Source organism: Medicago sativa, chromosome 5 (assembly GCF_051527215.1).
Source record: "Medicago sativa cultivar Bolivia chromosome 5, Bolivia_mono, whole genome shotgun sequence".
NCBI classification, from domain to species: Eukaryota; Viridiplantae; Streptophyta; class Magnoliopsida; order Fabales; family Fabaceae; genus Medicago; species Medicago sativa.
In genome coordinates, this window is record NC_140753.1 from 67,523,281 (window position 1) to 67,549,529 (window position 26,249).

General features: G+C 34.7%; 3 protein-coding genes and 1 pseudogene across 6 annotated transcripts; 1 reads left to right on the forward strand and 3 right to left on the reverse strand.

Annotated features, from left to right (window-relative positions):
• Window positions 1–433: 433 nt before the first annotated feature.
• On the reverse strand, window positions 434–3,978 carry LOC146924275 (protein FAR1-RELATED SEQUENCE 5-like). Of its 4 annotated transcripts, XM_085709269.1 has the most exons (5): window positions 3,547–3,784; window positions 3,385–3,455; window positions 2,529–3,273; window positions 1,040–2,429; window positions 434–950 (listed from the first exon to the last, which is right to left on the reverse strand). In XM_085709269.1, the coding sequence occupies exons 2-4, from the start codon at window positions 3,436–3,438 to the stop codon at window positions 1,042–1,044; spliced, it is 2,187 nt and encodes a 728-aa protein (XP_085565395.1). In that variant the 5' UTR covers window positions 3,439–3,455; window positions 3,547–3,784; the 3' UTR covers window positions 434–950; window positions 1,040–1,041. The 4 variants fall into 4 exon arrangements, with proteins under 4 accessions (XP_085565395.1, XP_085565393.1, XP_085565396.1 ...); XM_085709267.1 differs by having other exon boundaries at window positions 1,040–3,273; window positions 3,547–3,978; XM_085709270.1 differs by having other exon boundaries at window positions 434–945; window positions 1,040–3,131; window positions 3,547–3,790.
• Window positions 3,979–8,669: 4,691 nt separating this feature from the next.
• LOC146924276 (F-box protein CPR1-like) lies at window positions 8,670–10,064 on the reverse strand (annotated as a pseudogene).
• A 3,345-nt stretch (window positions 10,065–13,409) lies between these two features.
• On the reverse strand, window positions 13,410–15,272 carry LOC146924277 (LOB domain-containing protein 15-like). The gene is made up of 3 exons (XM_085709260.1): window positions 15,001–15,272; window positions 14,589–14,829; window positions 13,410–13,951 (listed from the first exon to the last, which is right to left on the reverse strand). The coding sequence occupies exons 1-3, from the start codon at window positions 15,012–15,014 to the stop codon at window positions 13,616–13,618; spliced, it is 591 nt and encodes a 196-aa protein (XP_085565386.1). The 5' UTR covers window positions 15,015–15,272; the 3' UTR covers window positions 13,410–13,615.
• Window positions 15,273–23,578: 8,306 nt separating this feature from the next.
• Window positions 23,579–24,013, forward strand: LOC146924278 (uncharacterized). The gene has a single exon (XM_085711839.1). The coding sequence runs from the start codon at window positions 23,579–23,581 to the stop codon at window positions 24,011–24,013; it is 435 nt and encodes a 144-aa protein (XP_085567965.1).
• The last annotated feature ends 2,236 nt before the right edge of the window (window positions 24,014–26,249 follow it).

Sequence of the window (26,249 nt, forward strand, 5' to 3'; positions counted from 1 at the left end):
AAACTGAATATATGGTGCTACATATCGTATTTAAAAATATGGCGCTACATATCTTAAAAGCATATTGATTCATTTAGTTTGCTATGCTTAGTGATTACATTCCAACACTTCCATTTTTAATGATGTTGATCAGCGATTACCATACTAGCTTTTTCTTAGTAAATAAATGGACAGGAAAAATGCCTTTGAAATGTGAAGTTAGAAATAACGAGTATACTGAACAGCCAATAACTTTATTAGAAAAATACCACACCAGACAAAAAGTATGGTACAGCTTACAAAAGAACATGTAACACAGGCAGCACCCAAACAACCCAAATATCCATAGATACACAAAAGGGCGCCCCAGGATAACAGAAGCAGAACAAACACCTGCTAAAAACAGAACTAGGCAACCAGCACCCACAAAAAAGACTTATCTACTAATGCAATCTTTTGGATTTCCAACATCACTCATAGAAATTCATTCACCCTTCATATATGTCTCTGCTCATAATCAGTCATCAATTACAAAAGTTGCTAAAATTGTAAAAATCGGTGTTACCCACACATACAAGTTAATCCGAACATCGGAAAGGCTAAACAAACAACAACAACAACAAAACAAAAAAAAAGCCTAGCAACATCTTGAACTAGCAGGACAACCTAAACAAACATAATAAAAAGCCACCAAACCAGCAGCCAGAGGTACTAGAAACAGATTGCAGGTGCAGCGAAACAGCCAACGCCAAAACACTAGAGTGGAAGCACCAGACTTGAACAACTGTCAGACCAGAAACCTGAACAAGCAACCACAACAAAAACCAAAACATAACAGATCACTTGCAGCAGACAAGAGCAACATCGCACAGAACTTCGCCGAAAAATGCACACTTCCAGACCATTAACGCGTAAAACAGTCGTCCGGACACCAGTATCACTCATCACCATTTCGACCCACAATGCCTAAACTGAAAAGAAAAAAAAAAGTAAATTCTTTAGAAAGTAACAAAATGCGTTAAATCAATAATACATCAAATACTAGTATAGTAATCATTACCTTTATTCATCATCTTCAGAGTACCAATCTTCATCAGATACATGACTAGTTGTTTCATATTCATCATCAACTTCTCCATTTACTTTTTTCAACGCTGTGCAAGTTTGTCTATTATGTCCAACAATTCCACATTTACCACAATGTCCACGGCGCCTCTTATTTTTCCGTCTAGAAGTTCCTGCACCACCACGCCCCTTAGTTTTAGCACGTTTTGGATCTTGAATAAATTGTTCAGTTCTGTTTGCAACATTGGATACATCCTCAGATTGTATGCCATGCTTCTTTTTAAGACTCTCATAATGGTCATTCAACAGATTCATCAGTTCCAGATAATCTTCCGCAGACTTGCATGCCAAACCATTCACATCCCTTGATCTTTGATTTAAAGCTTTATATCGACACAGTGTCATTGAATCCCAACCAGTGCACTGTGATACTTTTGAACCACTTATCGAGTCCTTGGCATTTTTTGACCATCTATCAAGAACCAAACACGATGGTATTTCAACCATGTTCAAATGTACCATAACAGAAACTATATGTACACAAGGAATACCCATTGATTCCATTCGAAGGCAGGAACATTTGATTTCCATACTCGATGGCCAGTAAGAAACATTCCATTCACTTCCTTGTCTACAATATTTAGTCACAGAATATTCGAAACAATTAGTTGTTTGCTTGTTGACCTTCACTGTGACAGCAGAAGCTTTTTGAAGAACAGTACGGAATAATAAAAATATTGCCTTGGTATACACCTTTGAGGCATATCTCTCCAAATAATGAAATTGGGTTTGTAAAACTCTATCACCATGTAGGGACGCAAAATCAGCCTCATGCTCCTTAAATCGTAAATGTTCTATGCATTGATTGTAATGTTGCAAAAATTCAAACAAATTATTTTGATAGTTTACATACCTTCCAATTTGTGAATTCAAACCCTCACAACGAGAAGTAGTCCTAAAACCACCGAAAAACTTACCTCGTATGTGTGCCGTAGCCCACATATCCTTCTTCTCATACAGTTCTGAAACCCAAACATTATCTTCGACACCACACTCTTTCACCATTTCATTCCATCTTCTTTCAAATTGATCGATTTCATAATCACACAACATACATTTTTGAAATAAAGTTTTGAACCTGGTGTTCTTGACATTGGACGTTGCGTTCCGTGTAAGGTGCCAAGCACATAACCTATGGTGGGCACCAGGAAAAATTCTTCCAATTGCTTTCCTCATTGCTAAGTCTCCATCGGTTATCACAGATTTTGGCATTTTACCTTTCATTACCTCCACAAATTGATCAAGCAACCATACATACGTATCTTCAACTTCATTGGCAACAATAGCTGTAGCAAATACCACTGTTTGATTATGATGATTAACCCCTGAAAATACAACAAGTGGGCTCAAATACTTGTTTTTCTTATATGTTGCATCAAAAGCCAAAACATCACCAAATAATGAATAATCCAATTGGCTCCTACCATCACTCCAGAACAAATGTTCAAGCCTTCCTTCTTCATCAACTGTATTCCTCAAAAACATTGCTGGATCATCAATCTTCAGAGAGCGTAAAAATGCCAAAGCAGCTCTAGAATCACTACCTTTACTTCGTCTATCCTTATCAACTTCATTGTACATGTCTTGTATCAAAAATGTCACATTTTTGTATCCCCCATAGTGATTAGCAAAAGTGCCATAAGCTTGTGAAGTTCTAATACCAGACTTTCTAAGATTTTTCATTTGGAGAATGTCATCATCATCCATCCCCCTGTGACCCGGAAGAAATCCAATAAAATCATCATCGACAAGGCTATGATTGTGGTCATTGTTAAAATCCCATACATACCAACGTTGACTACCAGAATCAATGTGCACACTACATTTGGCATCACATCCGCACCTAGTGTTAGCTCTTGCCTCGCGCTTACGGATTTTATTGTTCTCAAGCTTTTTTTCTCTGAAACCTTGTCTGTAGCAAACAAATATTTGTTGTATAATCTCATTGTTTTTGTTTCTCCTTACTTTGCTTCTACGAGCAGAAAAACCATTCATTCGAGCATACCAATTGTAAAATGTATAAGCCACTGCAATACTTGGAAAATGAAACTTCATAACATCACTTGCATTTAATTTTTTAAAATCAATTTTCCCTATATCTTCCATTCCTTCAATAGCAAATCCAAATCCAACTTTCATATCACTTTCTATATCTCCAAACTCCATAAACTGATGCAAACAAAATATATACAGACACTATATTACAAAGGGCTCTACAAATTCTAAATCCCATAAATTAGCCAAAAATAGAATATAAAATTACAAAGAAAGGCATGATACCTGTGAGGTATTTTCACTGCTACTCAGAATCTGTTCATCGTCACTGTTAGCCATCACAACAAATTAAAAGTCTGCATTCAGAAATTTTCACCACATCTTATCAGAACAAAGTTACAAAAATGGAAGATATTATACATTCAAATGAAATAGGCAGACACTTACATATATAAAACTCCAATTTTGATAAAACCCCTTTGTGGATTTGCGTTTACTCCCTGCCACAGATCTGTTGAGTTCAGATTATCCCTCACCAAGACAAGCCAATCACGATCTTGATATGAAACGATCTTGATATGAAAAGGAAAAAGGAATAAGCAATTTGATTAAAAGAAGGAAGAAGTTTCACTTGAAACCAAGGAGGGAGATGGTGAGAATGCTTCAACGTGATGTAGAGAGAAAATTGGAAAAAAGGTTTCCTGTATTCTCTTAAAAAAATAACAACACATTGATGGGCAAAACTGTAAATTACTTAATTAATAATATTGTTTTTATATAAACTTAAGGAAATACAAGTGACCTTCAACAGCAGGTAATTTTAGAGGGTCCATGATTGGTCCATCAAAAAAAAGGTCCATATTAGAGGCCACCTTAAAATATTAGTTTTACTTTATTTGATCCTATTAGCTTTATTATGTCATTTTATCCTGTTGCAATGCAATCAACATTAATTACTCCATTATATAATATTCTATTCTAAATCATTAGAATATCTTGAGATTTAGATTTTATCCGTTCGTCCCTAGAATCCTATTTTCTCGTCTCATGTTCCTACGATTGATGTAATATAGGATTAGTCGCAGTTGAAACTTGCTATAAAAAGCAAGGATTCCCTCTTCATTTCATAAAAGAAAATGTTAAATTTTTGTGATGGAGGAAGATGAATTTAACGATGATAAAAATACTCCCGTGTCACACCATTACTTGACATCACTGCTAAATAGATGAAATATTCACCATTTTAAGTGCTTAAATAAATATAGAAGATCCACAGTTGGATTTTAGTTTTTGCTTTCTTCTTCAATAATATATCGGAAAGGAGAAAAAACCACAATTTTTAAGTTTTTTTTCCCTCAGAAGTATAGTATCAGGCTCTAGCTTAATCTATGTGCAAGGCCCAATGTTCACTTTCTTTACTACATGATAACAAAGTTGTCAATCCTATTCTTCTTGGCGGTGGGATTGACTAGGGTGGTCAATTCAACTAGTTCCCAATCTCAATCGACTTTTGTAAAGGGGCGAAATTTAGTTGATGGGGCAGTTGTGAAATTTAGTTGATGGGGCAGTTGTGGTAAATGAAATGGTCGATATGGTGAGTAAGTTGAAGCAATGTTGAGAGGTTTTGAGTTGGCATCCGGGTTGAAAGTGAATTTCTTTAAAAGTTGTTTGATAGATGTTAATGTGGGAAGGGTGTTTATTTAAAGAGCTTGTGATTTTTCAAATTATAGCGAGGGAAAAATACCTTTTATTTATGTGGGGCTACTGGTGGGGGAAAATCCGAGGAAGCAATCAACTTAAGAGCCTTTGTTGGAGTTTGAGTTGCAAATTAAATTCTTGGACTAACAAATATATACATGATCCTTGCCGATCGAATTGTCCTTCTAAATTCAGTCTTAAATTCAATTACAATTTTTTATTTATCCTACTTAAAGATGCCGGTGAAGGTTTGGAAGAGGATAATCCAAATCCAAAGAGAATTTATTTGGGGTGGAGGAAATGGGGGCGAAAAACTAGTTGGATCAAACGGGGGTTGGTGTGCCAACCACGCAATAAAGGTGGTTTAGGAATTGGAGATGTTAAGGAGGTGAATGCAAGCCTTTTGACAAAATAGAGATGGAGGTTGATACAAAGTGGAAAGAAGTTCTTCTTGCCAAGTATAGTCATCGGGTGGGTGGATTATTTGATGGGAGTGTGGAAGAGTGGACTTGGTTTGCATCGAGGTGGTGCAAGGACATAGTGGCGATGAAGAATCGGTGGGTTATAGTTGGTTTAATAACCTGGTGGTGAGAAAGGTGGAGAATGGGAGGAATATGAGTTTTTGGAAGGATCCTTGGGCGGGGAATGCACCTTAAGTAATGATTTCTTTCGTCTTTTTTTGATTTCTACACATAAGGAAGGGAGGGTGGGGGATTTATGGGAGGAGAATGACGGGGTGTGTGTATGGTTTTTTTCGTGGCGTAGATCACTTTTTGAGTGGGAAATGAACTTGCTTAATAATTTGAAGGTCATTTGGTTTTGGAGAGGCTCGGAATTTGAAGATGGGTGGAGGGGAGGGTGGAAGAAAGTGGGATTTTTACGGTGAAGTCGACATATAGGGTGCTTGAAGAGTCTTTGAGTGTAGATGGTCATTTAAGCCGATCAAAGGAGATTGTGTTTGGTTCATTTTGAAAGAGTCTAGCGCCGTCAAAGGTAGTAGCTTTTTCTTGGAAGCTACTTCATAATCGTATCCCAACGAAAGATATCCTTATGAGGTGTAATTGTGTTCCTTTGGAGGAAAATTTAAATTGTGTTTTTTGTTGTGGTGGTCCGGAAACGTCGAACCATTTATTTTTGTATTGTCAAGTGGTGTTTGAGTTGTGGTCCAAGATTATGGTTCGGCTCAAATATGGTTACCCCACATAATTTGTTTGTGCATTTTCAATGTTGGACTGGGGAGGTGAGGAATAAGATTAGAAAAGGTTGGAGTTGATTTGGCATGCAACAATTTGGGTCATTCAAAAATCTAGAAATTATATCTTTTTGAATAATAGAACAAAGGAGATCGATGAAATGGTTGAGGAGATTAAAGTGTTGTCTTGGCAATGAAGTTTGAGTAGGTTAAAGATTTCATCTTGCTTATTTTACGAATGGTGTTGGAACGCAAAGGATTGTTTATCACGGTAGCTCGGTCTTTTGGAGGTGGGTGTGTTGTTGGTGCTCAATTACAATGATTTTTCATCCTTTTGGGGTTTTATTATTTTTCGTTTCCTTTAGGATGAGGTTGTCCCATATTTACGATGCCTTTTGTAATGGTTTTTTCCGTCCGCTTGCAAGGCCTGTGCGAGTGAGGTTTAAATATATGTTGTCTAAAAAAAAGTTGTCCTCCACATTGCTACTTGTCCGGAACAAGTCTTTCATGAAAGGAAAAATACGTGAAGACCAAAAAAAAAAAAATAGATTGTCATTTAGTAAAGGATAATGATCAAGATGGCAATCTCCATTTAGTACGTTGGATAAATTTCTATGGAGTGAGAATAATGCAGCAAATAGAATAGAGATTTTAAACTTCAAAAACTGCTTTCTTACACCTCAAAATTAACTTAATACCCTCAACTGCAGTTAAATACAGTTCGTTACCAAACTGCAGTTGATTCATGTCTCAACTACACTTAACTACCGTTGGAGCCTGATTTAAACAACCACTCATCCATCCACGTAGACATTTCAACTGTTATCACATTTTTATTAGTTGATTAATCTCACACTTTTCGGATAACAACAAGCAGCCCAATAATGCAGTGGCTGCTGTTGACTTGTAGTCCAAGTCTTGATGGAGACCATGGAGTTTGTTTATTTCTGTTATGCATGCATGCATGTTCCTCGTAATTTCAATATTATTGCTCACCAAATATCTCTTTATCTCTTTTTCCTTTAGTCAATATTAATGTTCACCAAAACATGAATTCATCATTATATTATTTTCTCATCTATACAGTTATATACTAGAAGCCTAGAAACAAAAGTTTAAATAGTATTGAAATTGAAAGTTGTTCGCGCAGCAGAGATTACTTCATTCACAAACAATCAAGATTGGGAGAGAATTAGGAGAAATTAAGAGAGAAGAAAGAGAGATCAATGTGATTGTAAACTATGTTCTCATTAGTAATGAAAATCTGAGATTACAAGCTTAATTATATACAACAACTTATGTGGCTTACTTGCAATACAAGTAATCAATCAAAACTAACCAACTCCATCAAAATAGCTAACAAAAAACTAACTATTTTTAACTACTGTTTTTTTGCAACTAACTTGAATTAAAATACAACAAAAGTAAGAATTATATCATATTTATCAGTTCCTTTCAACTTATCTTTGATTTATTTAAACAACTCAAGCACTTCTGGTTTCTGCACATTGAACAAAACAATTATTCAGTTTGCAATAGAAGAAACATCAACTTCCACAATCACAATCAAATAAGTACTAAAGAGTCACCTGAGTAACTTTGGAGACTGAAATGGCAATTGCGGCCTTTGCATCGTCATCCTCCTCGAGACATTTGAGAGCTCTGTCGAACACAAGTGTATTGTCCTCATTTTAAACTACCAGGAAGCAAAAGACAAATAGAACATCACAACAGAAGAAGGAAAAGATAACTTATGTTGTTTTTCTTATTTCAGAACTAAACTTTTTATGCGTCATAAACAAGAAAATTGAAGTGTCGAAATCATCAAATTTCTTAGACATTATTAACCATCCAACACATTAACATTCTTGGCTACACAGAATTGAAAGAATTGAAATGATCATTGATCTAAGAAAGAATTAAAACCTACAACAGTAACTCCTTTAAACATGCAATATTAATTTCTTCAAATACTAAAAATGAAAATAGCAAACCAAAAAATAGATTGCTTAACATGCTTAACATGCTTATGCCAATCAAATGTTTGCGGCCAAAATAGCTTTCATCATTTCTACTAAAGATCCGTAAGAATAAATGAGCATTGTCAAGAATTCATATACTCCCTCCGTTCCTTTTTAAGTGTCTCTTTTGGAGAAATTTTTTGTTCCTATTTAACTGTCACTTTCAAAGTTCAATGCAACATTAAATGTTGTTTTACCAATATTATCCTTGGTTATTTATTGCGGAGAGAGAAATATATGAAATGAGATGTTAAATGAATAAGGTCATTATAGTAAAAGTATAACTTATTGCATCAAAAGTAGTAACAATTATTGATTGTCTTGGTTTGTGTAAAATGTCAAAAAGTGACAATTAAAAAGGAACGGAGGTAGTAATAAAAATCCATAATATATAAGAATCCATAAGAATTATCAAGAGCATTATCAAGAATCGATACAAGAAAAATCCATAAGAATTACTAAGGGCGTCTAAACCAAAATTCATAAAATTAAATAAAAACAAAATCCTGGAGGTTATCTCTAAAGTAAAGTTCTCACTTTCCTACAACCATAACTAAATCTTCAAAAAATCATATTTTCAATCCCTAAAAAAAAAAAAAAAAAAAAAATCATATTTTCAACACAAGGGACAACTTGAGAGCGTCCAGTTTCATCTGCAATCACTCGTTCTTCCTTAGCTTTCTTTCAACATCAATTTTAGAACAAGAAGGGTTACTATGTTTAACCTATAATAAAAAACAGTCGTGTTATTTCAACATTAAAATACAAACACCGTATATGACACAATATTTGTTTATCTCTATCTCTTTACATTTATCTTCTACAACTTACACAAATTTAAAACACACAAATTAAAACCAAAATAAACTAACTGTATTTTATATCAAAATTTTGATGTCCAAAATTTATTTTTCAATAAAAAGTTGATGTGAGGATATCATATGATTGGACCATTGAGATAAACAATAACAAGTACGTACCTTCTCTTGCTTTTGCATCAATAGGCATGGAAGGTGGTAGAAGGCTTCCAACATAAATCATAGCATCATTGAAAGTAGGATTTACTGGAACACAGGTAACTTCATAACTTTTGAGATAATACCAAAACAGGTTCTTCTTAGAATCACCCCAAAATTCTACTTCCAACAGAACTTTACTTCTATCACTGGAGTAACATAAAGGCTTCAAAAATATTAATCTTAAAAGGGTAATCGAAATACCATTCCCACAAAGTAAACAATTTACACCAACTATCTCTATATCCATATTCTTTCATCACCCAAACATCAAATTTATTAGTTCCATAACAACTCACAGTAACACTCACAGTCATACAAAGACACTTTCCCAAAAGCGAAACATATTTAATCTCGCTTGTAACTACTTCAGGATCAGGAAGAGGAACCTCATTGAAAATCTCTTGTGTTATGTTAAACGCGAGGATTAAACGCGTACCAAGATTTCCAGTCACTACCCAATGAAAAGAATTCTCAACGCAAACCGCCATGGTTTCAGGTGACGAAATATCGTACTGTATATCCGGAAGTACTTTCCATGAATTAGTTTTGGAGCTGAAGAGTGTCACAGTGTGGTGCTGTGGAGAGATTCTGAGAAGTTTGTAATCGTCAGCGAATTGATAGAAAGTGAAGCTGCCAGCGGCATCACAGTTGATGTGAGGGATGGAGTGATGATTATGGGTGTTAGGGTTCCAGAAAGCAATATCGATACCTGTTGGAGATGCATAGGAGGCCGTTGCATGAACCAAGGATAGAGATGTAACCCGTCAAAGGATACTTGATTCGAATTGCAGTGGTTAGGTTAGGGAAATCAAATTGGTAGAGTTTGGTTTTGTGGCGAAGGACGATCGAGGTTGAAGTTGAAGGAGTTTTTGAGGTGAAGGTTAGTGAAGTTGTGCGAATCGATTAACGATTTAAGTGATTTTGAAGTTGATCGGAATCGGAGGAGGGATTGCACGGGTAAGCAGGAGAGGATTTCGGTGAACAAATCCGATGGAACATCAGACATCGTTGATTGGAAGGTTACAGGGTTTAAGGTTTTTCGTTTACTCGTTCCTTCTTTACTAACTATCCAAGGAATCTATACTATTTTTTTTTTTTTTTTTGTAAGGGAACAAAAGTTTAAATAGTCCTGAAATTGAAGTTGTTAGCGCAGAAAAGATTACTTCACTCACAAGCACTCAAGATTGGGAGAGAATTAGGAGAAATTAAGAGAGAAGAAAGAGAGATCAATGTGATTGTAAACTGTTCTCATTAGTAATGAAAATCTGAGATTACAAGCTTAATTATATACAACAACTTATGTGGCTTACTTGCAATACAAGTAATCAATCAAAACTAACCAACTCCATCAAAATAGCTAACAAAAAACTAACTATTTTTAACTACTTTTTTTTTGCAACTAACTTGAATTTAAATACACAAAAGTAAGAATTATATCATATTTATCAGTTCCTTTCAACTTATCTTTGATTTATTTAGACAACTCAAGCACTTCTGGTTTCTGCACATTGAACAAAACAATTATTCAGTTTGCAATAGAAGAAACATCAACTTCCACAATCACAATCAAATAAGTACTAAAGAGTCACCTGAGTAACTTTGGAGACTGAAATGGCAATTGCGGCCTTTGCATCGTCATGCTCCTCGAGACATTTGAGAGCTCTGTCGAACACAAGTTTATTGTCCTCATTATAAACTACCAGGAAGCAAAAGACAAATAAAACATCACAACAGAAGAAGGAAAAGACAACATGTTGTTTTTATTATTTCAGAACTAAACTTTTTATGCTTCATAGATAAGAAAATTAAAGTGCTGAAATCATCAAATATCTTAGACATTATTAACCAACCAATACATTAACATTCTTGGCTACACACATAGTTAGATGAACATCATTCACATGAATACAAGCATTGTTATCAAAAACCCGACTTAAGTCTCAAAATCCTGGTTTTTGCGACTTTGCGTAGCTTCAACGACTCAAATCCATAGCAAAGTCCCAAAAACAGGCAAAATCCTATCAAAATCGCACAAAATCGCACAAAATCGTGAAATCCATTCAAAATCGCAGGATTTTGATGGATTTTGAAGGATTTTGTTCATTTTTTTTTATAAGGGTCAATTTTTGACCTGGTTCGTAAATTGACCTGATCTGAATCCATGACCCGTTCTATAAATACCCGAAAGGCCAAAAAATTTCATTCCTTCACTTCTCCCACATTTATGTATATGTATTTTGTGGACTTTGAACTTTAGACATTTATGACCATATGCAATTTATAACATAAATTTAACATTATTTTTGTTTTGGTAGAATCCTCGATTTTGATTGCGATTTTACGAGTCCCGACTTTGCTATCCTACATCGATTCTACAAAAGTCCTTGAGTAAAATCCTTCGATTTTGATTGCGATTTTACGAGTCCCGATTTTGCTACTCCCTTTCGACTTGAAGTAAAGTCCCGATTTTGATAACCTTGAATACAAGCATCATCATTTTAGAAGTTCATGATAATCATTTAATTTTTTTAAATATGCAAAATTTGACAAGAACAAAAAACACTCTAATCTTAACTATTACAAGCGCTTATGTATAAGCTTGCATAAAATATTTTTACTGCAAAAGATAAAATAACGTTAAATTGATTTTGTATATGCTATAAGTTGTTTTTATTAACTATATCGGAGAACATATGAAAATAAGTTAAAAAAAACTTATGAAAATTGTCATAAGCTGTTTTCTGAAGTTCTACCAAACTGGCTCACGAAACTTACATAAACAACATCTTAAACAACATAGAAAACTTAATTCCTTCACGCTATCTGAAATTAAATTCATTAAAACAGAGAATTACAACCAAAGATTCATCAGTGAGGGACAACATTCACTTTTTCCATCATTGAAAGTGTTCAATTTGTTCCATCTTAGAAGGTTTTAGTCTTGGAACACTAGTGCTATTGTAAGGGAAGGACCTTGATAATCTGGAGTTCGGTCGAGAAATAAGTAAAGACCGATTTAAAATTGTTTCACTTAGAATATGAACTTATTTTGTCCCGAAGGATTCATCTTTAATCGCACATCATTAACCACATAGTTCAATCACTTGGTTACAAGTTGAAGTGTTTAACTAGTAAGGAATTAAGCTCGGTAAAACAATTTGGGACAGCGTGAATGCATTCATTGCAGTTGATCTTGGTCCGTTTTTAAAACGACGCTTATTTACTTTTTAAAACAATTTGGGACCTCAAATTTACAAAATAACAAAATCCTCCCTCAGATTAAATCACATCAATCAAAATGTTATCTTCGTCATTTTAAGGTGTCGGGCGTTGCTATGTCACCCAAAATGACATTGTGACATGTTCACGTTTGTGACACGTCATATGGAGTATTTTAACAACTTATTCATCGCAATAAAAAAAAAAAAGACTATATATGCATCCTTTAACTCTTTCTATTCTAATGCATAAATTGTCAAAATACTTTGTATAACAAGTCATCAATGTGAACATATCACAATATCATTTGACACCTTAAAATTCCTAATAGAGTCATTTGATTGAGAGGTATTTTGATTGACGTGATTTTGTTTGAAGGAGAAATTTACTATTTCGTAAATTTGTGAACTCAAACTATTCTGAATTGGATGTTGGTTGCTTAAGTAGCTTGGGTATGGCCAGCACAGGAGTTTGAGGATTTGAATTCTCTACAATTACATAAGGGTCTTTTTGTTATTGATTATAGAAAAAGTGATTTTATTATACAGGTACTGTATATACAGTATTTGTTTATTTTTGTCTATGCTTAAGATATTTATTGTCATGATAATGATTTACAAATGTTTTCTCAATTTCAGTAATCATTTTCAATTGTTGGCATCTTGTCCAATACCTAATGAAGTTATATATGATTGTGTTCACTTTTGTACTTGCCACATGCAGGCATCATTGAAAAAATTGCTTTCTAAGCTTAATTAATTATTTTCAATTAACTTTGTAGTAAATTGATGAAAATGTATAGCTAATCAATGTACATATTGGCCTTTATATATCAGGTTGGCAATTGCAAATAAGAGTTAATTGAGTGAGATCCAAGTATGCATGCATGCTTTAAGAATTGCTTTAATATTGGATTAATCCCCTCTAGACTCTCCCACATCCACTGATTATAAATTCTAGAACTCAAAAATATCTAAATCTAAATTATATATATATAGTGAAAAGTCTTGCTCAACTTTATTATCAAAAGACAAAGAATGATGGTTAGGTTATGTTGACACTAATAAACCTATCTTTCTAAGCAATCATGAAAAGAGTGGTTCCTTTTTTTTTTCCTTCTTTAGTAAATCATCATATGATAAAGCCAATATCAAGGAGCAATTTCCAATATGAGCAAAAGTGGCATTTCAATGATTTCATTTCATCATAACAATAACATTCCAATCATATATCTTCAGGAAAATTTTGAGCATCAATAGTACAAAAATAAACAAAAATGAAGTATACATGCCATGACTAATATTTAGTCTTTTTTTTCTCAAATCATTAACAAAAAAAAAATTATTATCGTTATTTTTCTTGCAAATTTAATCAAAATAGGAAATATGATCACTTGAAATTGAGCTATAACTGGTAGGATTTGTTTGTTGTGTGTAAATAGAAGAAGGAAGCCTTGGTAGTGATGTTGAAGGTGGTAGAGTAGCAATTGATACATCATCTGAAGAAGGAAGCATGTTAGCTTCCATGAGTTTGTATTTATGAATTTCTTCTCTTATAGCATTGAGTTCACCTAGTAATGATTGAACTTGTTGTTGCAAAGATGAAATTGCACCCATGCATCCATAAACTGGATCTCTTAGCCTTACATTTGCTTCATAAACTAAACTATTTGCTGCATCTGCTCTTTGATTCTCTGGTACCTCCTAATTAAACACATAACCATACCACAAATGTTACTTTTTTTTCATTCATATAAAATTTAATCACCATTGCTTTGTATTCAAGTAGAATGCACATAAGGTTTAGATATATATAAATAATTTGTTATTTAGAGGGGATCTATTCTCTAATATAGTCCTGATCTAATTGTGGACCTCATGAACTGATCAATATATGGTATTAAGTTTTATATAAAAAAATATAAAAAAAAATTGAGAGGAAGTAAAAAAAATATTAACTTGATATATACCAAGTTAACCTCAAAGGTCCACTAATTAGAATATTTTTTAAAAGGTTCATATTAATTGAAAACCCACATTGTTTAGTAATCCATTTAGCAACTATGATTCTCCTTAGACCCTATGTATGTGGGAATTTTAGTGCATTAGACAACATTTTTTTAATCGGTTTAGAGATCAATTTGTAAAAGTCCTAAATTATTGGTTGGCAAATCGATCTCTAAATCAACCCTAAATTTTTTGTTATCAATTTGTAAAAGTCACCAAACCTCTTATATAATGTATATCCATCGACTTAAAATAAAATCAACAGCTAAATCAGTTATCACTAAATTATACTAAAATATTTGTAATAATGAACTAAGGTTTTATATGTGTATACCAATAGCAACTTTGAGACGTTGCTGGCACCAAAGACTTTGTGGACAGAAGCAAACTTCTGAGGCTCATGAGGAGAGAAATATGGAGAAAAAGGACATTCCTGAGCACACCTTCGTCTCAAAAGCTTGCATGCAGCACAAGGAGTAGTGGTATTTAGTGTTCCTGAAGGACCTAACATTCTTCCCTTTTGAAAAGAATCATCACCCTCTCTCTTCTTTCCTATCTCATCAAAAAATCTCCCCCTATATATTAAAGCATATATGAAATTTAGTAATTAACAAATTTATGCAAAATTCTTTTTTAGAGTAAAAAAAGTATGCTTGAAAAGTTTGGTTACCATCTATTAATTAGTAGAAATACTAAAATTACAAATTTTGTCATAGGGAATATATACTTTGAAAGAGTTTTCTTACCTTTCTCTGGACATTCAAGCATGCTATCTGAAACATGTATAAGAGTTATTTATGGAAAGAATAGATAGAGAAGTGAAGGAGAGTCCAAAAGGGAATTGAAGATAGAAAATATGGTTTGGTGTACTTAAAAGGCAAGGTTGTAAAGGACAAATCAACACTCCAGCTATATTTTGATTTGAAAGTAATATATAGAAAATAATGTCACATTGTATAAAAGAAGGAAGAAATATGTTCAATGCTAGTGGTTGAATTGAACCTCTCTTGTTTTCGAGGATTTCAAGAAGAAATGGTTATATATTTATGTTGTACGAAAAACTTAGGTCTACTTGCTCACGTGTGATTTCTTAAATGTGTTCGACTTTTTAAATCAACTTTGTGATTCCATTGGCGTATGCATGTGGTTCTTGCTTCTTATTGAGGACATGTAAATAAAATTGGAAGTCTTATTTTAAACTTTATATTTTTAATTTTATTTAGTTTGATAGAGGTTAAATTAGTTAGTTAGTTACAACTCTATTAGTTAGTTTCAGAATTGGTTGAATAAGCTTTGTATGAATAGAGCATTTGTATATCATTTTGACCAGTGGTGTATCCAGGATCCAGGGTCAAGGGATGCGAACAATTTAACTTCATTTAATATTTATTTTATATATTTAACTACATAAGTTATAAAATCATAAATTTTAATAAATACAATCAAATTTATTACATACATATATATCTTATAGATATTTCTATGGTGGACTGAGTATATGGAGCGATGTAAAACACAATAAGGTTGAACAAATTAGAGGTTTTTAGATAGATTTCAAAACGATGTAGAAAATGACCATTGTTGTGGTAGTGAATATGTTATCAAAAGAGATAAATAGAGAGAGAAGCATGTATAAATTTTTGTATGACTAACTCATGAATTATTATGAAACTCAAACCAGTCAACTAGTCAATAACAGGTAACTAGCGAAATCCATATGTTAAATTAAATTTGAAAAGGAATTATTATGAAATCTTTTTCCCTTGAGAATTATTTTCCCTCCTAGCTCTTTTTTTTTCTTATCTCTATCTCAAAGGAAATATATCATAGTGATATACTCAGAGGCGGATGTATTCATAGGCTATGTGGGGCTAAAGCCCCACATGCCATTTCCCTAATTTTATATATATATATATATATATATATATATATATATATATATATATATATTATAAAAAAGTAATAGTTATTTTGATCACTGAATGTGTAATAAATAATTATAATAGTCTTTCAATGTATTTGAATTCTAAAATAGTCCCTGATTTTTTACTTTGTTAGTCATAATAGTCCCTGAAATGACAATAAGTAAGTATATTGAAGGACTAATATAAAAATATTAATGAAGTATTTTAATGTTAGGAACTATTTTGACTAACGAAGTATACACTCAGAGACAATTTAAAACTTTGATACATTGAAGGACTATTTTAGCCCCACATATATCAAATGTCTAGATCCGCCCTTGGATATACTATGCATGTAGTAATAACATCAATGTAGGCCTATGACGCAGTAATATGCTCTCTTTTCTTTATAAGCAAGATTTTATTAAACCGAGTACAAGGGGTACTCGAAACCCATTACAATAAGTTAAGAAATTACATGTTTTGAAGACATACAATGGGGTTCAACCATCAATCCGAGAAAACAAATTTTTTATTATGCCCCTTCTCACATATGAACCAAGACCACGATAGACGCTTTATGTGATCGACCACGTCCAAAGCATTTGTAGCTTTGCCTTTTAAGAGTACATCATTATGCTCCATCCAAATACACCTCACCGTTGTTAATGAAGCAGTAATATTTAGACACCGATAATACTTCAAGAAAATTAAAAATCCAGGCGCAACATGTTCATTCATAAACATGAAATTGCTTAGAAAGTAATTCAAGCAAGCTGAAAAGGACTCATCTTAGTATTATATACCGATCAGTGCAATGGGGGTTGGACACCTTTCAAGATAAGATGCTAATCTTTAGCAGAAAATGACTTTTGTTATGTGACGGATATATATATAGAATTGAGAGAGAGAGAGAGAGAGAGAGAGAGAGAGAGAGAGAGAGAGAGAGAGAGAGAGAGAGAGAGAGAGAGAGAGAGAGAGAGAGAGAGAGAGATGCCGATTTGAGACATCTCACCCAAGCTTGGATGTTAGAAAATCATTTGACATATAACAATATGTCATGGTTACTTGATTTCATTAACACTAGTTAATTTGGCATCATAATTTGTGGTCATTGGAACGGAAAATCTAGGTATAAAGAAAATAGATAAATAACTCACAAAAGTAAGAAATAATGATCAAGGAGTTTGATCAATTATGTCTACATCTTCAAAATTGTGCTATCGTTTTTTTTTTTTATCATGCAATTTGTAAGAGTATCGTTAAATATTACAATTTAGTTTACACATACACCCATGCATCGTATTGCAAGGGACAAACTCGTTCTTCTAGAAAGTACATTACTGTGTTTAAATTTTCTCTCCACTATGTTACGTTCATAACAGTGGACCACTTATCGATGAATATGAGTCATACTAAACACAGTTAAAGGTCTAAAGTACAATTAACTTTTTAACTATTGTTATCCTTCACACTAGTGCCAAAAAATTTCTTTGCAGCACACACTTCAACATAGTATGAAAGCTCTCCCTTCAATTGCATACCAATTTATTGAAAATACAAAATCTAGAACCATTCTAGCTTGAAATCATGTGAGACCGACACAGTAGTAATTTAATATTCTATTTCGTCACAGGAATTGAATTAAAGGAAAAGAATATAGGGTCAAAGTGGTGGTGAAAGAGGAAAAAAAAAAAAAGGTGACAGAGAGAAAGAGTGTATATGCAGGAGTACTTGCTATTGAACTCTGTGAAAGGTATGAATGCTTAAACTCCAAGAAATTGAATGGCACCATCTGTTACTATTTGACTTGACCCGTATCTTGAGCCTTATGACTCGCTTCATTGAATTTGAACCTATAATGTAAGATACATTATACTTAGGTTTAACAAATCACTAACTATATCTAACTACAAAGCTCACTTACCCTTCTTCTGTATGAGTACACCAAATGTCACAACCCCAACACTAGACTTCAACTGCTACATTGGCAGAATATCTTTGTTACTAATTTATAGCATAGTCACATAATTCTTTTCACATGTTGTGGATTGTGAATTGGTATGTACGTACCGGTTCATGGTATTTTTATAAATTGGTTCGCATAAATTTCCATGTAATTTATGGAAGCAAACAAAATGGACGAACTGAAACAAGTTAATGAAGATCAAGGAATGATGAAGAAAAGGTCGAGTAGGAGATAAAAACAAAAAAACAAAAAACCTTCGGTGGAGCAAAAAAAAAAATTGTAGGAAAACCTTTTAAAACTTGAAGAAAGTCTTTGCAAAATAATACCGATAAAAATGAAAAAATTGAAGGAAAAAAAAATGGAAAGTGGGTTTCAGTTGTTGTTACCTAGTACAATCCTTCCACTTTTTTGCAATTTTAAGACATATATCTTACTATACTTAATTAGGTAGTACCAGTGCTACGAACCAACGTATACCGAAGCTCTGTACTACTAAACGTATCGAATTCTTATCATGCCGCGTACCACGAATTCGTATCTATATCGCGTACCAACACGAATTGCGAAATATGTGACGATAGAAAATTTATTCAAGTAATATAATGACTAGAAATTCTCCCTTTAAAATGAATAAATAGAAAATCCAAAATTCGAACTCTAACCCTTAAATACTACAGTATTCCTACCAACTATGTTATGCTATTGAATTTGGTATGTGAAATTGTAGATTATATTACTTTAGCACCACACATTGTCAATATTCTGAAACAATCTATTGTATTGTATTAAAAAAAATGATCTATTAAATTGTAAAATGTTAATACGTTCGTTTTTTATTGAATTGCAAAATGCTAATCAAATTTATTATTTTGTCAAATACAACATTGACACTATTCATCTAATTTGAAATGCAATATTAAAATTACCATCATCATTTAGTTGGTGGTGTTTGATTCAGACCTTCGACTTCGAATACTCTCCTCAAGATTTCAAGTTCTATAGACAAATGTCAATGACTAATTTATTAGGAGGAAGAGGTGATTTGTTAACCACATGAAAAAAAATGCGATTCTCCATACTAATTCATCAATGTCGTAAGTAATGCCATTGGATTACACCTTTGACACGTATTTATTAATTTATCCGATGAACATCATTGTTTTTTTTATCTTCGTATCAACAAAGAACCGCCAACATGAACTATTTTTTTATCAAGAAACATGAAATGAAAATCTTTGAAAAAGGGCTCATTTGTACCCCAAAAAAACTGAGATGTTGTGTATTGCCATTTGCGACAATTAAGAGTATTACTTTTCCCATCCTATGGCTTTCCTCGCGCGCCCTATTTTTTTTCAATTTTACCCCTAGTCCGGATTTCGTAATCCGGAATGTATTGTTAGTAATTTTCAGATGTCTCCGGATTATAAAATCCGGATATGTATTTTAGCAGAACTTTTGCAATTTTAAGCTCTACAATTCGTAAAATAAAATACGAATAAAATAAAAAACATAAATAAAAAGACACAAACATAAAAACAACTCATTTTATTAATATATGAACAATACATTACAATAATTTTCAAGCTTTTTAAGCTTATTACATAACATCCTAAATCTATTTCTAATCTCCTAAGAGCCTAATTCTAATCTCCTAAGAGCCTAACCACTGCTATGTGATAGGACATAGCAGTAGCTTGGCTATTGGACGAAAACCGAAGGAGGAGGGAAGAGGAGGGCGGGAAGAAGAAACAAATGCCCCTGAGGGAGGTGGGGGGTGCTCAGACTTACGCCCCGACAGGCGAAGCTAATAACCACACTGACCCACATGACCCTCAGATGAACCGCCCTTCGTTGCAGCGCGGTTCCATCCTCATTGACCGTTCATACAAACCCTGAAAGTTTTCAACGAGGCCCTTATCTATGAAAGGCCAACGATGGAAAACCATGGTTGTAGAAGGAAGAAGAGGAGGAGAGGGATGGTGTGAGAAATGGTGGGGTTTGGAAGGGTATTTATAGGGAGGGGTGGGTGAAATATGGTTGGGAAACCATTAATGCAGTCAAAAAACGTGGTAAAACACGTTTTTTTGACTTGACCACCGACAAATGCGTGTGGTGCAGACCACCGGCCATGACACTGAGGCGTTCCGGAATATACAATCCGGAATGCACCTTTGAATTCCGGAATATATTTTCCGGATTAGTGCGATTATGGTGCTCTTATGGTGAACGAGGGGAACGTTTGCACTTCTTTGTATGGCTAAAGACATTCCGGAATGTATAATCCGGAATGCTTCAGCATTGGCTTCTTTTGAAAGATTGCTTGGCTTCTTTTGAAAGAGTGCCATCAATTAGTGGTTGGACGTTTACAACTACTAACACGTTTTCATTGACTGTATTAATGACCTAGGACTTGTTTAAGGCTATAAATAGACTTCCATCTTCAACAAATACATTCATTCTTCACTTCACCTCTTTCCTTCCATTTTCTTCAAATTTTTTAAGTATTGTAGGAGTGCCGGTGGTGTCATGGTCATTGTTGACCGTTCCTATGAACCCTGCAATAGCATTTCAGCTTGTGTGGGGTTCATATAACGGTCAACAGAGACCCTTGACATCAAAGAAAGACACAAAATATTCATTTCGTCTTTGTTCGGATTATAATTTCCGGAACTCTCTTCACCTCTTTTCTGCCATTCTCTTCAAATTTTTTAAGTTTTGTAGGAGTTTTTGTGGTGTCATGGTCATTGTTGACCGTTCCTATGAACCCTGCAATAGCATTTCAGCTTGTGTGGGGTTCATATAACGGTCAACAGAGACCCTTGACATCAAAGAAAGACACAAAATATTCATATCGTCTTTGTTCGGATTTTATAATCCGGAAACACTAACAATCTGGTCCGGAAAACATAATCCGGACCAGGGGTATTTTTGGAATTTTTGCAGGGCGCGCGAGAAGGCCATAGGGTGGGAAAAGTAACACTCAACAGTTAATCAGTTATGGCAGGGTTCCTATAGCCGATACCCAATAATTGTGGATGTTACATGAATAATGCTAACACTTTATTTGACATAGTTTTGAACACTCTCTTTTAATGGTATGAGTCTCACCAAATTTATAAGTGACGGGTGTAATTTTTCGGAACTCATATGAATTTTAACCGATAATTGAAGCTATATTCGTCCATAGCATGAGCTACTTCATCTACCCCTTGACGATTGCTCTTTAGGCATTTAGTGATCGCTCTCAGACATTCATTGAACGGCAATTAACTATCGTTTAACACTTTTGAGATCATGTAAGAGACATTTTAAATCAATTCATCTGATTTACAAAGTGTGTTGATTATCGTTCGGCTTTCCCTAAAAAGAGCAAGAAAATTGCTTTTTTGACATAGAATACTTCCTATTGACACAAGTAAATGACCAAATTACCCCCAGCGGTAGTTAACTACCGTTGGTTAAAGCGCCGGTAGTTAACAGCCGCTGGACTCATCGGTAGTTAACTACCGCTGGAAAATTGCTTTTGTTTACTGTTCCCCTGTTCTCTCTCTCCCGCTGCAGCCATTTCTTCCTCTCTTCTGTTTGGCCTTTTCCACATTCTATCTCATTCATTCTGTTCATTTTTACTCATGGATCCAAACCAAAATCGTTTCTTCAATTTTATGCAAAATTATCAGCTTCCAAATCCCACTAATCCAAATTCACAAAATCCTCAAATGTTCTCAAACCCACAAAATAATCCCAACTTAACCAAAATCGTTTCTTCAATATTATCCAAAATTATCAGCTTCCAAATCCCACTAATCCAAATTCAAAAAATCCTCAAATGATCTCAAACCCACAAAATAATCCCAACTTTTCGTTTTCTTCTTCCCCATTTCCATATCAATATCCCATGTTTCAATATCCCATGTTTCAATCACCACCAACATAAATGTCATGAAAATTTGTGTAACAAGATTAGAGAAAAAAATATGGAATTTAGCTATGTTTCTTTAGGTACAACTTAACTGCGTTGGTTTAGGTGAGTGTAATTTAGCTATGTTGGTTTAGGTGTGAAGAAAATTCAGCTATGTTTGTTTAGAATGTGTTGGCAGAAACTGGGGAACAGTAAACAAAAGAAATTTTTCAGCGGTAGTTAACTACCGCCCGCTGAGTCCAGCTGCACTTAACTACCGGCGCTTCAATCAACGGTAGTTAATTACCGCTGGGGGTAATTTGTTCATTTACTTGTGTCAATAGGAAGTATTCTATGTCAGAAAAGCAATTTTCAAAGAGCAATTGTATTACCCCTTCTACCAACATGAGATTGAAATGGGCTTTTCATCATACTGTCTTCTAAGATAAGGCCCACCACAATATTACATGACTTGTGTTTTTGGGAAGAGTGTTACTTTTCCCACCCTATGCCTTTCCTCACGCGCCCAATTTTTTTTCCAATTTTACCCCTTGTCCGGATTTTGTTTTCCGGATTTCATTGTTAGAAATTTGCAGATATATCCGGATTATATTACCTGGAATAGTGTTTTATCAGAACTTTTGCAATTGTAAGGTCTACAATTCGTAAAAGAAAATGCAAATAAACTAAAAAACATAAATAAAAAGACACAAACATAAAAACAATTCATTTTATTAATATATGAACAATACATTACAATAATTTTCAAGCTTTCAAGCTTTTTAAGCTTATTACATAATATCCTAAATCTATTTCTAATCCTATCCTATTACATAAGCTATACCAGTGGCTCCAGCTCTAACTCCAGCCACTGATGAAGAGGAAAGAGGGTGGGAGGAAAGAAGATGGCGGGGAAGAAGAAAATCTGTTGGTGGGGACAAGAGACCATGATGGTCAACATGACACCCAGACAAACCCACCTCAGATTCAGACTGACCTCTACCCTATTGACCGATCATATGACCCTGATGGATTTCCAAAGAGGTCTCTTTCTATGAAAGGCCAACGATGGAAACACATCGTTGTAGAAGAGGAGAAGAGAAGAAAGAAGAAGGTGTGAAATTTTTTGAGAAAATGAACCATATTTATAGGGGAAGGGGGTTAAAAAACGTGTGGGAGGTCATCAATGTCGGTCAAAAAACGTGTTTTTACACTTGACCACCGCCCAAAACGTTTGAAAAACATTTTCTTTGTGGTGCAGACCACCGGCCAAAACTTCTGGTGAAGTCCGGAAGATATAATCCGGATTACGCATGCACTCCGGATTACGTATTCCGGAAAGAGACGATAATGGGGTGTCCCAAAGTGAAACTTGGGACGTTGTGTACGGTGAGGGTTGGTTCGGATTGTATAATCCGGATTGATTCAGCATTGGATTCTTCTGTGTGGCCTGCATTGTACCGACAATTTTTGTGGTCCACAACGCCCAAATACCTCTATAAATAGGGGTCCCTATTTTCATTACAAGTAAACTACACCAGAAAAAAAAAATCATGGAATTCTCTGGCTTTGATCCGAACACTAAGCTAGCGGCAGTCTACTACAACGGTGGAACACCACCCCATCTGTTTAGGATTCGCGCCGATGTCACCCTATCCGGGCTGAAAGATGAGCTGGATCAAATCAACCGTCAACTCAACCGCAGAGACACTAGGAGGGTGGTCGGTGTTGAATATCGATGTCCATTGTCCGACTCAGCCGGATCTCTACGCTTCAGCTGGATGAAACTCACAAACGATGACGACGTGAGAACCATGTTCTCTGTCTTTGGTCAGCACAGCGCTAGAGGACCGATCGAGTTGGACGCTTCGTTGGTTAGATTTGCTGAACAAATCCTGAAAAGTTTGCACCGGCCCAGGAACTACGAAGAGATCAGGGCTCTGCTGGAGGGACCAGAGAAGGAAGAAGTTAGTTTAGATGATCCGTGATAATGTGTTATGTTTTAATTAACCATGTGTTTTATGTTGTTTTAATTGTGTGTTAGTTATGTGTTGTTGAATTAAGTCGTTGCTTTATGTTTTAGTTACGTGTTTTATGTTGTTTTAATTGCGTGTTAGTGTTATACCCTAATTTTGGACCTAAAAATACTTGTTTAATTCTTCTTTTCTTGCATTATAAGTCATTTGATATGTCTCTGATTAATTGCATCTTTCTCTGCATTTTATTTCAATATTATTTGCAAAATTCATGTAAAAGGGTATTTTAGTCATTTCCTGCATTCAACTCATTTTAATCTTTGAAAATTGTTTGAGTCTTTCCTTGTTTCAATCTCATGTCAAAATTCATTTCAGAAAGTATCAGTTGAGTCATTTTTTAGTCAGTTTAGCCCCTAGGGGCATTTTAGTCATTTCCTATGTCAAAAGTTCTTTCAGTCTTTTAAAGATTTGTTTGAGTCCTTTCAAGTAGTTTGAATAAGTCTCTGTTTCATTCTATGTCAAAACCCATTTTAAAAATTGCATTTAAAGTCATTTTGAGTCAGTTTTGCCCCTAGGGGCATTTTAGTCTTTTCATGTGTTAAAACCCTGTTTAAATTCTAAAAATTGTCTCTGAGTATTTTAATTCGCTTGTATAAACTCTTGCTTTAATCCCTTGTTAAAAAATCATTTTAAAATTGCATTTGAGTCGTTTTAGTCCCTAGGGGGCGTTTTGGTCATTTCACATAAAAACTCTTGTCTGCTTCGTTGTTTTTAATCGTCTCGCTTTACGTTAATTTTCAATTTACTTTTTTCAATTCAATTTTAGTTTAATTTTCATTTTAGTCCTCGTACTTTTGTTATTTACATTTTAATCCCTTTTAAGTTTGTTAGAGTCCAAGTGCCATGTGTCCAAATGTTATTGGCCTTTAAAAGTTTGTTACAAGTCAAGTGCCACGTGGCAGTCCATCATTGGTCCAAGCATTTCCACATCACCTATAAATAGGTCAAAGTTGGTCAAGGTTCATGGAACCAATCATTTTTCACAAAATTCCAAAAAATCACAAAAATTCATAATTTATTTTCTCTCAATTTTCCCTCTCTTCTAACAACTCTTCACCACCCTAACCAACTTTCTCATCCTCCATAACCACCACTTTTCTCACCTCTAACTAACTCCACCACCATAACCAACCTAAACCACCACCTTTAACCACCCTAACCATCAAAAACCACCCAATCTTCATCATTCAAATTCCAAAAACCACCACAAACCTTCATCATCCAAGTCCCACAACCACCACAACAACCTTCAATTACACAAGTTCACCGATTAATCTCTCCCATTCTCATTCAATTTTACAAATCCGTCATTACGCTTTCTCGCAGATTCGAAGCTAACAGATTTCAATCTGTAGCAACGGTCCAATTTTGAGGACGAATTCGTCGTCGTTCTTCAACAACGGCCACAAATCCAGACTCACAAATCTCAAGGTCGCAGAACCTAATCAAGCAGAGCAGGGCGATTAATTCATCATCAATTACTTCTCGAATCCGTCGAAAACAACGGCGGCACAAGGCATACGACCAGAATCCGAAACGAAGCAAGTGAAACCGATCGTGAGGAGAAGAGCATCGGAGTTGTGGGGACAAAACGCGAAGAACAGCAGCATGAAACGGTGAAAGGGAGCCAGACGGATTCGCCCTGCAAGAACTCGGATCCACAACAAAATCAGCAAAAGAAAACGTTTCCAGAAGAGAGAAAAAAGAAGTTTAGGCGGCGGCGCCGCCACCCCTGGCCGGCCAACCGCCGCCGGAAACTTGTTGGGGGCGATGAAGCTTGGAGCTAGTGAGGGAGGGGTAGAACACGTTTGGTGAGAAGAAGAAGAAGGGAATGGCGCTGCACATTTTCTATTAGAGGAAGAAGAGAGTTCACGTGAGCAACTTTCTTTCATTCTAAACCGGTTCAATCAACCCACGACCCATGACCCGTTGGGTTAACCCAGCCTTTTCCTTAAGCCCAACTGGTATTTGTTTCTATTTGTTCCTCTTTACAGTTTTACTGTTTTAAACCCCTGCAGTACTTTTCACACCCCTGTCTCTTCAAGAACTCTTGAAAAATTCCCCAAAAAATTATAATATGTTCTTGATACTTTTTGTGAATCTTGATGACTTTTACCTGTTAGATTTTGATCAAAATGTATAAAAAATTCTCTTGTGCTTTATTAAATCAATCCTTGTTAACGTTGGT

Coding starts and splice junctions, on each gene's coding strand:
- LOC146924277 (XM_085709260.1), bottom strand. Junction 13,952..14,588: donor ACGTCTCAAAGTTGCTATTG/GTATACACATAT, acceptor GTGTTTAATTAG/GAGGTACCAGAGAATCAAAG.
- LOC146924278 (XM_085711839.1), top strand. CDS start 23,579: ATGGAATTCTCTGGCTTTGATCCGAACACTAAGCTAGCGGCAGTCTAC.
- LOC146924275 (XM_085709267.1), bottom strand. CDS start 3,438: ATGGCTAACAGTGACGATGAACAGATTCTGAGTAGCAGTGAAAATACC. Junction 3,274..3,384: donor GCAGTGAAAATACCTCACAG/GTATCATGCCTT, acceptor TGTTTGCATCAG/TTTATGGAGTTTGGAGATAT.